Source organism: Plecotus auritus (genome assembly GCF_963455305.1).
Source record: "Plecotus auritus genome assembly, chromosome: 9".
Taxonomy (NCBI): Eukaryota; Metazoa; Chordata; class Mammalia; order Chiroptera; family Vespertilionidae; genus Plecotus; species Plecotus auritus.
The window spans coordinates 128989783-129005094 of record NC_137783.1 but is presented as its reverse complement, the minus strand read 5'-3'; the positions used below and the strand labels follow the sequence as shown (position 1 = coordinate 129005094).

At 38.3% G+C, this 15312-nt stretch overlaps 1 protein-coding gene across 3 annotated transcripts in view; it reads right to left on the bottom strand.

Annotated features, from left to right (window-relative positions):
* Positions 1-15312, bottom strand: part of LUZP2 (leucine zipper protein 2) — a 328528-nt gene that overhangs the window by 59986 nt on the left and 253230 nt on the right. For all 3 annotated transcript variants that reach the window (XM_080640495.1, XM_080640497.1, XM_080640496.1), the window contains exon 6: positions 10145-10207. In XM_080640495.1, coding sequence (XP_080496621.1) covers positions 10145-10207 — 63 coding nt within the window. The remainder of the gene's footprint in view (positions 1-10144; positions 10208-15312) is intronic.

Below are 15312 nucleotides of genomic sequence, written 5' to 3'. Positions count from 1 at the left end.
TTTACAAAATGATTTTTTTCAGCCAAGCAAAGGAGTCCAAAGACTTTGGAAATGAAACAGGAAAGCTTAGCCTTCACTTTGGGAGTTGGTCATCCAGCTGTTCTAGGCAGGGAGAGAAAACCAAAGCCTGCTCAGAGGAAACATATTAACAGGTAATCCTTAAAGAAAGTGGCTTAGTGTTCTCCCTGGCAAAGAATTCCAGTCACCCAGGCATGCTTGACCTCTAATTTTAGATGCTAAGTATATCTCTTCAATTCCATACCTCAGTTTTGACGGCTTATTTCAATTATTTATTAAGGTAAGATTAAATATGGATAAGTTTAAATTGACAACCAAATTTGAATTTGACATATGTCCAAGGAGAAGACAGCAAGCTAATATGACAGGAAGTGAAGAGCATTTGCCCTTTAGAAGAACAGGCTTTTTAAGAGGACCATTACAAATGTAAAAGTGCTTATAACAGAAATCTCTCTCAGAAGGTATATGTTTGGCTAACACATTGGAATATACTATTCTAGCAATAAACCACAGATAATGAATAGGCTTCCTTTTTCCAGGGCAGACACAATTTCAAACATTCCAACTTAAGAACCTCAGTCATTTGTCTCTCTACATCTAAGATTATTGGTGTTGATTCTTCAGTAGAAGATATAGAACACAAATAGATTATAATAGTCACATGAAAAAAAAAGATAATTGAAAAAATAGTTGAGTGGGAATATAAAACAGTACAGTCACTTTGGGAAACAATGTTGACAGCTTCCTATAAAGTTAAACATACACATACTGCATTATAGAGCAATTATTTATAGGTATTTACCCAAAAGATTATATAATGTGTACATAAATGTTTATAGTATCTTTTTCATAATAGTCAAATGCTGGAAAATACTACATGTGCATTAACTGATTAACACTAAATTATGGTACCTCCATGAAACGCAATATTAGAATACTAATTTTAAGAATGAATTAAGGGTTGAAACATGTAGCAATGTAGATGGATTTCAAATGCATTATATGTAGTATGTGAAAGAATCCAGTCATCAGAAGCTATGTTTTGTATAATACATTTATATGATAATCTACAAAACTACAAACAAAAGGATAGGGAACCCAATCATGTTAGTAGTTGCCATATGTTGGGGATTGGTAGTAGAGATTATAAAATAGCCAAAGGGAACTTTGGGAGTAATGCAAATGTTCTATTTCTTGAATATATACAATGATCCAACCCATTAAAACTGTATACTTAAATGGAATAAACTCTATGTAAATTATATCTTAATGAAATTCAATTTTAAAAGTAGCTGGCCAGAGTACATAATAAAAACAGTATCCTAATGGTACTATTCTATCCCAGTGAACTCTGGTGATATAACATCCTCCTTAATAAAGTCCACTAATATTTGAAATGTTATAATTTTCCAAGCATACATTGAAGGCATGAGTCTTCCTCTGCACCAACTGCAGTGTACTGTGATTGTTTCCTATTAAATTCAGAACATTTCTAAACATGCAAGGTAGTAGAATTTGCAAAATGGAAGACTGTGTTATAATAGTGCTATAATTTCTAAATTTTTATCCAATGCTGGAAGTACCACTAATTAGAGTATAAAATTGAAAGTGTTGTAATGCAAGGTTCTAATATTAGAAACACAGTTTTCCATAGACATCCTTATTGTGAGCCATCTGCATTTTGTGATCTATTAAATCAGGAAGCAGATAAGAGAGAAAAAGAAAACAAAATGAAATGGAAAGAAATAAGAAAGGAAGGAAGAAGAGAAGGAGGGAGTGAGGAAGGAGAGAGGAAGAGAGAGAGTGTGAGAGAGAGAGAGAATATGAAGAACAGGAAGCAAGAGAGGAAGAGTTTGACATTAACAATTCAGAATTATGTAATTAAACTCTATACCAGGGGTGGGCAAACTTTTTGACTCGAGGGCCACAATGGGTTCTTAAACTGGACCGGAGGGCCGGAACAAAAGCATGGATGGAGTGTTTGTGTGAACTAATATAAATTCAAAGTAAACATCATTACATAAAATGGTACGGTCTTTTTTTTTTTATTTTAATAGTTTTATTCATTTCAAACATTTTAACAAGAAGAATGTAAACACTAATTATTATAATTTGAAACTTCAAAAAATGGAGGAATCATAGCACAATAACATACCTTATAATGAAGATGGCAAAGGCAAAATAAAATTGCCTAACAAAGGAAAGGTACAAAAGCCTTTCAAATTAAACTTAAATATAATAAAATAATTTAAAACTAAAACAAATAGAAAAGAACAAAATGTGTAAACAGTAAATTAAACATTTCCTTTAGTGCAACTTCCAAATTATGCCCGGGACGTAGATGTAGATGGCAATGTAGACTGGGTTGAAAGGTTTTTGGTCTTTAAAACATCAACTTCAGTGGGAACAGTGTTGTTGGTCTCCTTTTTAGCTAATGCTCTGATACTGTGCTCTCCAGGGGCGTGTCTCCCTCCATCACCACGATAACGTGTCTACGCATTCCCAGGGTGATGTCGGGGGACGCGTCCGCGGGCATTACAAGGAGCCTCTGGAAGATTGAGAGGTTGTTCCTTCTACTGAATGGGCGGATATAAATCCGCCCACTCAGAAGAAGGGGCTGCGGCCGTGTTTCCCGATGTTGCCATGTTAACACTGCTGCTGGTGAAGGAGCGGAGGGGAGAGCAAGAGAACCCTCCGCTCTTTCGGTTCCGCGGGCCGGATAGAACAGTCGAACGGGCCGGATCCAGCCCGAAGGTCGTAGTTTGCCCACGGCTGCTCTATACAGTATGTCCTCAGATTACATCGGAGATCATTCCTACAGACGAGGAAACGCAATTTTCGCTGTAAGTGGGAACCCACCTACATGAGTACCTACGTCACTCACATGGAGCACATACACAGCAGTAATGAAGTGAAACAGTAAAAAAAAAAAATTAAAAGAAAGATAACAATTCCTGACCTTTACTTGTGGTAAATAAATAATAAAAAACATAAAGCACGTATGTACATATGTTGAAATGACGGAACTTTTTCTTTTTATAAATAAATGGGAGATGGCGACGTAACATGAAACAATGTACATTGAGTCCGACTTAACCCGAGGACTGCCTGTACTCAGAAGCAGCAAGGATTTGTGCTTTCTTAAAACCTAGTAAGGTTCCATTTTCACAAAAAGGCATTCTCTTTTTCTTGCTATGATAGTGAAAGTAAAACGTAAGACACAATGCATTAGAAGACAAAGAGCCATCTTGTGGGTACCTGGTTGGTACTGACCCTTAAGAATGAAACTCACACCTGAGTGAGTCCTTACCCCTTGAATTTATGCTTCTATCTCAGGTCTACATTTACTACAACTCTGCTGTTTCTCTCATAAAGGTTCCTAAGTGACCCAAAATAATTATATTTCAGACACAGCATTTTTCTTTTGTTATATGAACTTTATCTCCAAGACATTTCCTGGTTTTCATGACTATCTTTAATTTTGTGCTACTGATATTAGTAAAGGACTACTTCTGTTATCTTTCTCAACTACGTATGCAAGATCAAGTATCATTTTCTCCCTGCGGTTGTAATCTGCTGTCCAGGACTCATTTATAGCCAGGACAGTCTCTTAGGAAAACACACTTTGATTTTGTTGTTGTGGTTGTTAATGTTCCCCCTGAAGATATTTTTAAAGGGAGGGTGAGAGACAAAGAGAGAGAGAGAGAAACATTGATGTGAGAGAGACACATTGATTGGTTGCCTCCTGCACATGCCTCTACTGGGGCTGAGAATTGAGCCTGCAAATCAGGTACATGCCCTTGACCGGAATTGAACCTGGGACCCTTTAGTCCAAGGGCTGATGCTCTATCCTCTGAGCCAAACAAGCTAGGGTGCTTTCATTTTTTATCCAAACTAATCTTGACCAATATCAATGGGGAATGAGAGATTAGTACTCCATACAATGTGTATTTTTTTTTTTTTTTTACCAACTTCACTTCTATTCTACTCTATATTTTAAGTGTTAGAAATTATTCAGTTTAACCATTTTGGCAATTCATTTCTTATTGCATACTTATACTGAATGCTCAGAATATACTTCAAACTTTTCTTCATAAGTTGGATTCATTATTAAAATATCAATTTTGCATTATGCAGTAACTCATTCAGGAACTACAATAAAAACCTACATGTATTTTTCTATACTAAATGAACAGGAACAGCTAGATTTCCTGAGCCTAGTTATGGTTATTTAAAAATATATTTTTAGAATTTTTCATTACAGTCACTTATCACTTCTCTGAATCTGCCTATTCCAGTCTTCTTCTAATTTTCAGTAGTTAAAAATCCAATCTAAGCATCTAATGAGAATATGGAAAATAAAAATAAATACATTTTGAATGATTCCATCTTTATTTTGTAATGCACATTAATATGAGCCCCAGTTGACACTAACTGTTTTCTTTTACCTTATTGGCATCATTTTAGAAAATTAAAATTTTCAGAGGGGTACTCTTCAAACAGTTCAGATATTACTACATTGGGGATTTTAGTAATTTTCTTTTAACTATGTTAATGATCTTAAACGTAATTCTAAATGTTGGTGCCTATGAGTCATGAAGTTTTCACAAGTCCACAGCAAAAGTTAAGTTTGTTATAATGATGATAATTATGATTATTATCCTATATAATAAGACTGGACTATGCTAATGATCTATTCCGCCATGAGGTGTAATGACCAACCGCATAATGACTGGATCATGGATCTGCAGGAGGGTGGGACAGCAAACTGCAAGCGGGCAGGAGAGAGCTACAGGAGGGGGCAGGGCAGCAAGCTGTGAGGAAGCGGGGAGAGGGATGGAGGGAGCTACATGAGGGTGGGGCAGCGGGCAGAGAGCTACAGGAGGGCAGCAGCGAGCTGCTAGTACACGGATTCATGCACAGGGCTACTATTAGTTATAATAAAAAGAAGATAAAGAAGGTGATAAAGATAGAAGACATTGTCCATGGTACAACATTTTAGCTAAGTTTATTTTTTTCCCTTTTAGAGACTATTGTTTAGTCTGAGATCTTTCTTTCCAACAATTTATGTTCAAATATCATTTCTTTCATAAAGTAATAGTGATGATGATATGATTGTACATGATACTTGCAGCAGCAGCTTCCATTATTTTTTTATATTCTTCTCTGGAAAATTGAAATATTAGCAATCTATTAGGTGTCAATAGGACTTGGACATTTTATTCATCTATAAATACCAAATATTTAGGGTCACTGATCTAGAAAACATTAATAAAAGTCATTACTCTTTGGTTTTGTTGGTGGCAGTAATGAAACAAACAATAAAAATTTCTATTTATATTGAAGACAAATTATTGTGACAAAATATATACCTCCCTTATAACCCAAACTTAAACTTTTAAATTGGGATCCATAAAGAAAGAGATAGGGTAAATGTATAAATCATAACAAATATATTCAATTTATTTTAACATTGTGCGATACTAATGTATCAAATATCTAATAAATCATAAATAAAACTTCAGAAATATTATATTCTTTTTTTAATTAAATCTTTATTGTTCAGATTATTACAGTTGTTCCTCTTTCTCCCCCCACCCCATAGCTCCCCTCCACCCGGTTCCCAACCCACCCCATGCCCTTACCCCCCCACTGTCCTCATCCATAGGTGTATGATTTTTGTCCAGTCTTTTCCCACACCCCCCACACCCTTGTCCCCCGAGGATTGTCAGTCCACTCCCTTTCTATGCCCCTGATTCTATTATATTCACCAGATTATTCTGTTCATCAGATTTTTTATTCACTTGATTTTTAGATTCACTTGTTGATAGATATGTATTTGATGTTCATAATTTTTATTTTTACCTTTTTCTTCTTCTTCCTCTTCTTAAAGAATACTTTTCAGCATTTCAGATAATACTGGTTTGGCTGTGATGAACTCCTTTAGCTTTTTCTTATCTGTGAAGCTCTTTATCTGCCCTTCAATTCCGAATGATAGCTTTGCTGGGTAGAGTAATCTTGGTTGTAGGTTCTTGCTATTCATCACTTTGAAAATTTCTTGCCACTCCCATCTGGCCTGCATAGTTTCTGTTGAGAAATCAGCTGACAATCCTATGGGTGCTCCCTTGTAGTTAACTGTTTTTCTCTTGCTGCTTTTAATATTTATTCTTGGCATTTTAATTATGATGTGTCCTGGTGTGGTCCTCTTTGGATTCCTTTTGTTTTGGGTTCTCTGTGCTTCCTGGACTTGTAAGCCTTTTTCTTTCACCAGGTGAGGGAAGTTTTCTGTCATTATTTCTTCAAATAGGTTTTCAGTATCTTGCTCTCTCTCTTCTTTTGGCAACCCCATAATTCAGATGTTGGTTTGCTTGAAGTTGTCCCAGAGGCTCCTTACACTATCTTCATATTTTTTATTCTTTTTTTCTTTTTGCTTTTTTGCTTTTTTTCTTTGTATTTCAAATCTTTGACTTGATTCTTGCGATCCTCTAGTCTGCTGTTGGATCTCTGTATCTTATTCTTTATTTCAGTCAGTGTCTGTCCCCTGAGTGTGTCCCTTATGGATCTGGGGAGTTGTAATCTGGATGGCCCTACTCTGACCCCTGGGTACACTGGCTCTTGGATCTCCAAGGAGGTGCTAATTTAGCCTCTGCCCAAGGCCACCCAGCCGGAGCTACGGAGAGATCTGCAGATTCCTCTTCTTTGTTTGGGTTTTGGAGGTGCCCAGATGAGGCCCAGCTGTGAAGCAATGTAAGCTGCTGTGGGGCCTTGGGCCTTCTTTTAGATGTTCTGGGTCTCTCTGACTCAGCTACAGTTTGTTAAGTAAGTTTAGATTTCAAAGGACCAGGCCATTCATATGCAAAAGCCTCTGCGCACAGCTGGAGTGGGGCAGAATCTCAGGGCAGAGCAAACAGCAATGCCTTCCTGTCAGCCCTGCCCTAAGAGACCCCCGGGTCTCAGTGTCCCTTGGTAATCACTGCAAGCACCTTTGAGAGAAAGCCGCCCTCGAGTTATGCCTACTGCTAGATAGTCCAGTTTCTCCCCGTATGAGTCTGGGTCCCCAGAGTCTTGCCTGGAACTGGAGTTCAGAGCAGTTGGGAGCTTGTGTCTCCCTGTGGATTGAAAAAGACAGCCACATACTCATTGCCAGCCCTCTCTGCGTGCACGCCTCTGTACCTCTGCATTTTACTTCCACAGCTCCTTTGAGTCTCAGTGTGCTTTTCTTTTCCCTTCTAGTTGTAGCATTTCCACTTAGCCAGCCTTCCTGTGGTTCTGGATGATGTCCATTTTGTCTTTTAGTTGTATTTTTGAAGTGGTTGTGCGAGGCAGCAAGTTCAGGTGTTTACCTATGCTGCCATCTTGGTTTCTCCCCCAGAAATATTATATTCTTTAAGTAATAATATATTCAAAATAAATTAATCATTTTTGAACCAAGGGACTAAAACATACAGCTAGACCCAGGCTGTTATTGATTGCTTCTAAAGACTATGGATACCTTCTCCTAGGAACCATCTCTCTTTCATGTATGTGAGTATTATAGGGACCATAGGAACATGCTAGCCATTGCACAATATAGCTTCAATCCACATATTCCTTATTCAAAACTGTTCTATTTGCTTACCATTCATAAGTATTATTAAGAAATTGTATAGTACATCTAGACTAATAAAAGGGTAATATGCAAATTTGTCATGATGACCTCACAGTAACAACCAAACAGCAGGCTGTGTGGGGCAACCAGGCTGGCTGGAGGGTTAGTGAGGGATGACCAAATGACTGAGCAGCAGGCTGCGTGGGGCAACCAGGCTGGCAGGGGGCTTAGTGAGGGACGACCAAACAACTGACCAGCAGGCTGTGTGGGGCAACCAGGCTGGCAGGGGGGGCAGTGAGAGGCAACCATGCCAGCAAGGGGGGTAGTTGGGGGCAACCAGGCTGGCAGAAGGGGACAGTAAGGGGCAACCAAGAGAGCAGGGGGGGGAAATTGGGGGCAACCATGCTGGCTGGGGGGGGGGGGGCAGTTGGGGGCAACTAGGCCAGTGGGGGGGCAGTTAGGGGCAACCAGGCCAGCAGGGGGGCATTGTGGGGCAACCAGGCTGGCAGGGGGGGCAGTGAGGGGTGACCATGCCAGCAAGGGGGGTAGTTGGGGGCAACCAGGCTGGCAGAAGGGGACAGTAAGGGGCAACCAAGAGAGCAGGGGGGGGAAATTGGGGGCAACCATGCTGGCTGGGGGGGGGGGCAGTTGGGGGCAACTAGGCCAGTGGGGGGGCAGTTAGGGGCAACCAGGCCAGCAGGGGGGCATTGTGGGGCAACCAGGCTGGCAGGGGGGGCAGTGAGGGGTGACCAAGCTGGCAGGGGTCTTTTGGGGGCAACCAGGCTGGCAGGGGGGGCTGTTGGGGGCAAACAGGCCAGCAGGGGAGGAAGTTGGGGGCAACCAGGCAGGCAGGGGGGCACTAAGGGGTGACCAGGCTGGCATGGGGGGCAGTTAGGGGCAATCAAGCTGGCAGGGAGGCAGTTAGGAGTGATCAGGCAGGCAAGCAGGTGAGCAGTTAGGAGCCAGCAGTCCCAGATTGTGAGAGGGATGTCTGACTGCCGGTTTTGGACCGATCCCAGGAGTCCGGATTGGAGATGGTGCAGGCTGGGCTGAGGGGACTCCCCCACCTCCCCGCACGAATTTTGTGCACTGGGCTTCTAGTATGTAATATTTTTAGAAACATAGAAAATATAAACAATATAATAGTTGATCTCTATCCAAATAGAAAAATACAATGAAAGAAATGCTACAAGCCATTCAGTTTGATTTTTTGTTTTAGGGGACATCAACCTGTCATTTCCATGTATTGAAAATTTATATTAATTTTATATACAATCTTACTGTAAAGACGTAAACTGGATTATTAAATTGCATGTTAGACTTTAACTTTAGTGTTTATGATAAGGTCTTTTACATGTCCATCAAGGAGTGTTTTCATCTTATTTAATAAAAGAAATCCCAAATTCTGGATGGGCACATGGCTACCAACCTAATGTCACTTTCTTTTTTCTTTTTCTTTCCCATTGATTTTTAGGGATAGTGGAGAGGGAGAGACACAGAGAGAAAAACATCAATGTGAGAGAAACGCATTGATTGGTTACCTCCCTCACAGGGATGGAGCCTGCAGTCCTCACAAGGATCAAGCTGGAAACTGAAGCATATGCCCTTGAACCCGGGATCCATAAGTCCACTGCCTGATGCTCTCTCTATCCACTAAGCCAAACTGATTAGGGCCCTAATAACACTTTTCATTTTCCTTTCAAATTGGCTAGGCAAGTGACCTAGTTTTGGCAAATAAGGTACAATGAGATACGTGCCACTACATCCTAGTTGGATTCCTACAAAGCAGTGACTGTGAGTCACTAGGCAATCTTTCCTGTCTGTTCTGCTAGAAGGTACTAATAACAGGAAGAGGTTTTTGTGAACAAAAATTGGCTGCAATATTTAAGAAATGATAGAGGTATATCACCAGCTCTGTGCCTTATGTCTAGACTGTTTTGGGCAAAGGGGTCAACTTTTAACTTGTGTAAGCCATTGTTCTTCTCAAACTGCCTTTCCCTCCCCCTTCCTTCACAGGCATGGGATCTGCGATGCATGTTCCTTATTATTCACAGATGTTTCCATTAATAAATCCTTGCACAACTCATCCCATCTTTGTATGAGCTTCTTGGGGAAACCAACTAACTCAGTGCCTTCTGTCTCCTCTCCTTGAGGTGTAAATAATCCATTTCTACTGATACTATCTCTACTACCTCACTAATATCACTAAGAATTATTACTATACCCTACATATTCTACATTAAATAATGGATCATAAAATATAAATAGATTTGGGAGATTAGGAATATAGGAAATTGATTTTAGTTAAACCTGGATTAAGCAGAATAACTTTTCTGCCCTAAGAAATGCATGAGTCTTTTTTGGTTTTCTTTGGTTATGCAATGTTAAAACATTCAATATCTAAAAGTTCTCTTTACTTATTCCAATGTTTGCACTTACGTTAGAAGGGGAAAAGGTCACGAGATGTCTAGTTAAAAAAAAAGTCTAGCACTAATATTGTTTCTATCCAGTTGAAGCTAGAAGAGAAAATTTACTCACCTCTTCTGCACGGATGCCACACAGCTTATTTCCTGACAAGAGTTTGTTTTTCAAACTTTTATTCTGAGGAAAGAAATATAGTTTTATTGTTAAGAAGTGATCAAATATTAAAAATCCCTTTAAATATGTGAGCAGCATTGCATTTCTCTATGTTTTGTTCACAAAAAAGTCCTTAATGATATGAAATATAATATATTTAGAAAAATTGAGTAGAATCTGCAGTGTAAAAGACTGTTACTTCTATTCAATTAAAATGTGAAAATATTAGCATTAATCATGAAAAATATGGAACTTTATTTGGCCTTATATTTAAAATCTGTTTTATATTTTGTAACATAATTTTATAATTTTAGTTTCAAATCTGCAATTAATGCTAATTTCCAAAAGCACCCCTCTAAACAGCAAGCATTTATTTACATTATCATGTGGATGCTAGTCACCTTGGACCCTACTATAATACAGCCAATGATCCATCAGGGTCTGCATCCCTTTTAAAGAAGCTGTTTTAGAGTCCTCTTCTATTCCTGACACCTGCATTGCTCTCAAAGGGCATCTTGATGCTCAGAAGCTATTTTGTCTTCCAGGCCTCTTATGTATGCTCTCACTGCTGTGTACAGATAGAGACAGATCAGTTAACTTTTGAACGTCTTATAATTTACCTAGATTCTTAGATAAATGTTTGTGACTTCTGACATGAAAGCCACATGCGTCTAAACTCTTAGAGCCATTCAATAATTTCTGTCTCATTATACTCGGGCTTTTAGTCTTTGCCCCAGTAACTGAGTATCCCAGACTCCTTTTATAGAGGCGGCAAAAGTAGAGCAAAAACTTTGCAAAAGCTCACAGCGTTTTGACGTTGTAATGTCTCTCTGGGAGCAAACAGTGCGATGGCAAGGTGCATCTCCTGCATAATTACTCTAAGAGTCAATTTGATGAGCACCATGAGCAAATGGACGAAAATTTATGCAGAGTGAGCGAGTGACTGAATAAATGGATACGTTACATTTACGAGTTCTTCATTCACGATTCTTACCTGATTTTGAACATTTCCTATTTTATTTTTCTGCCATACAAAGAGGAGGTACACCAGTTCAGAATAACCATTTGTCTATTTTTTTCTCTTTAGCTATGAGTTGAAATTCTAAAACACCCATTAAGAATTTCAATACCATAAAATATTTTACACATATGAGGAGTTACCTTGATCCATTCAATAATGCCTTTTTGCAAATATTTTTATGCATCATTGAGCACAAGATTGGAGTTTTTAAAGAGACTTTAATAATATACATTATTTCTGTATTTAAAAGCTTGTAAACTACAATAATGAGATACATACTGAAGTGCTAACTCTGCAGTATTGCTTAGATTGTAGGCTAAAAATTTCCCTAGTTTTCTTTCTGCTCATGTCTATAATGTTTTGATATATGCAATCTTAATTATTTGTAATGCAATGGTCCATTTTCCCTTTTTCCCTTATTCTATTATTTTGTACATAGAGCTATAGCTCTAGAGATTTGATATTCACTTATATATTTTATCTTTCTGTAGTTATATTGTTTTAATGAAAAGACTGGTGAAATTGAAATAAAGCCTATAGTTTATCTAATATTACTGTATTAATGTTAATTTGTTGGTTCAATAATTGTTTTATCATTCTTTCTGCTGTTACATTAGAGGTTTGGGGTAAAGGTACATGAGAACATTCTGTATTAATCTGCCCTGTTCTATTCTATGTAAAAATTATTGCAAAATAAAAAGTTAAGATATATACAAAAGAAAATGTAAATAAAAATAAATAAGAAAAAAGTGAATGAAGCAAATTTGAAATGAAGATGCATATACAAACACAAAACATCCACACAGGATTAACTTTATTAGAAATGATAATAAGTTAACATATTTAAAAATTCATAAATATAGTCTATACTACTTAAAATTTGCATCTTTACTTAAAACTTTTCTTATTTTTCTTGCCTTTTGTTCATTCTGTTCAATTCTAAGGTGAGAGAGAAAGCAGTGAATAAAACATTATTTCACCAGAAATGTTTACAATAGTCTTGGACATTGCATTTGGATTAGCACTGGGAAGGCTGCCACTCCTCCACATGGACGCCATCCAAAAATAAGCTGCGATTATACTGTGTGTCCATAGTCTGCTCTGGCGGTTGGTAATTCTGGGCAAATGTATAAAGCAATATGTTTCCATTAAGCTAAATGCCATTTCTAGAGCTGAAGAATTACAGTATTTCACTATTTTGAAACATATCCAGAATTGGGGATAATTAATTATAATCACCCACAATGGGGCCAATTGCAGGACACAAGGGAGCTTGCCAAGGCCCATACTGAGATGATTCTTAGATGGCATGTGCTTCAGCATGGATGGCACACAGCGCTCATGAGGGGATACTGGTTCCCAGACAATGCGTTGATTTAATCTTTCCACTCATGATTAGTGACTACTTTCTTAATTCCCCCTCTTCCCCCCAAAAAAAGGCTTGATAGCATTTAGGCATTAAAAACAGGGTTTTTACAATTTGGTAATCAGACTTGTGTCATTACTTCTACCTTCTAAGTGAAGGATCTCATCCATATCAAACTTAATGATACTTTTATAAGATCTAAAGAAACAACTTTGCACAGGTAATTATACCCAAAATTCCAGAATACAATTATGAATACGGCTCACTTGAGAGGATATACATGAAGGTAGATTAAAAGAGTCATCAAATGTTTAAATATCTGTTCTTTCTTCATGTCATTCTTCCATCATCCTGAATAACGGCACCCTGATTTTTCTTATGAGAAATATTTTCCATGCTAATTTCATGTGGCCGTATGACACAGACTCTACCCACTGCATCAAGGGAACAGAATGAGACTCAAGCCCAGCCAATCAGAGTCTTGGTCCAGATTTGATAAAGTAACAAGAACATCATTGATGAAACCGAAACATAAATATTTTATATTTGAGAATTAGGGAGAAAAGGGTGTTGAGGGTAACCATTAAATATGAACTTATCTGAGAATAGACCTAACATAGACAAAGAACACCTGGGTGCATATAAATACTGAATCCCAGTGATGTTGTTTGTCCCTCTGCTCCCCTTCACACAGCCTTGCTGGAAGCTAGGAGACTGGGTTTTTCAGTAACATCTTTCTAGTGCCAGCCCTTCTATATTGATGCCATGCTTAAATCTTTTTGTCCACCCTATAACCACATAATTCTGCCACATCCTTAAGATTCAAAGTAGTGCCCAGGCTGGTGTAGCTCAGTGGTTGAGCGTCAACCTATGAACCAATAGGTCACTGTTTGATTCCCGGTCAGGGCACATGCCTGCCTGGTTTTGACCTCGACCCACAGTAGGGGGTGTGCAAGAGGCAGTTGATGATCAGTGATTCTTATCAACTAGAGGCCCGTTGCACGATATTCATGCAAGAATAGGCCTTCCTTCCCCTGTCTTCACTCCAAGCTGCCCAGGAGCCGGCAAGTCCCCGCTCCTGGGCCACCCGGAGCCGGCAAGTCCCTGCTCCCTGCTCACCTGGAGCCGGCAAGTCCTCGCTTCTGTCTGAAGCACCACTACAGTAGCTCCCTCAGCTGCCCCCCTCCCCCTCATAGCAGGCTTCACTCTGCTCCGCTCCTGCATATGCAAATTAACCTCCATCTTTGTTGGGTTAATTTGCATACTCACTCTTATTGGCTGTGGGTGTAGCAGAGTGATGGTTAATTTGCATGTTTCTCTTTTATTAGGTAAGATGCTGTTTCTATCTCTCACTCTCCCTTCCTCTCTAAAATCAATATATATATGATTCAGAGTAGCAAAGGACCTCCAAGTAACCAAGATTATATCAAACACTAATGCCATAGCTTATCAGGATGTGGGCAGATAATATATCCAAGTATTTTGCCTTGTCTAAAAAGAAAAGAGAGCTTGCTTAACACCTACGTAGGTATTTTCCTCTCAATGGGATGCTGTACAAATTTGGGGTAGGTTAAAACAAATGCTCCTACCAGCTTTTTGGGAACCCAGTTTGTATAGGTCTCAGCCCTGCCTAAAAGTATCATTTATTATTCCTCCATGTCGATATGCTAAAACTCAAACCTGATAGTAACAGAAAATATTTCTTAATAAATAATACATCTGCTTAATCTAGTTTGATTTTTGCCTATGAAATTAAAACATCCTAATATATTTTACATGGTGTCTCAATCCCAACATTCTGGGCTACCCAACAGAAAGTGATATAAACCTAGTATATCTCAATAATCTTGCTATATGGAAATGTAAAAATTCTGAAATTACGGTGAGTCTTGATTTTACAAAGTGCTCTAAAGTAAAATTAAGTGTTAATGGGGATTTTTGTTTGCAAATAATAGAAACCAATAATGGATAAAACAAGCCAAACATGAATTTATATTATGAGGACTTCATGCAGAATGAAGAGAAAGCCTGAGGAATGAGGCTCAGAAAATACACAGGAACCACGTAGGAGGAGGTATCTATAATTATACGACAGGAATAGAGTTACTGTGACAACTAAATGAGACTGTAAATCACTGTACTTAATTACAAGGTGGAACTATGAGGTCTCGATTTTCATGTTGTAAGTCAGAATCTGGGATCATTTAGGATCGTCAAATATAATAAAATATGTAGATGTGTTTATCACATTAGTTTCTGGATTTAAATAAGATATACCCCTGCTGTTATGCAGCTGGAAACTGTTAATGTCTTTAAAGGGCAATTAAATGTGACCCTAAAGTAAAAACACCTGCAGTGGTATTCAAACTAAAACCAGAGACTGCTGTGTGTCGCTATGAAAAGCATCTCCTATTTTAGGACTTTTAAAAGGGATATGTAAAAACCACTATATATGACTGCTTGAGATCCACATTTGTTTCCATTTAACTGTGTTTTAAAATTTCTGAAAATGGGCATGCCTTTTAAAACAAGTTATTTTGTAATTGGAAATCTTAACAGAATTTAGGGTAATATGAAACATAAATGCTTTATTTCTAAAATATTGGCAGATGTTATGGCATTTTACAAATTTTCTAAGTGTCCTTTATTGAGAACACCTCAGGAAAGGGATGAGGTATGGGGCTGAGATCTAAACCATAAGTGTTTATTTTATCATTTCTGAGATGAAAATTTTTTTCACTG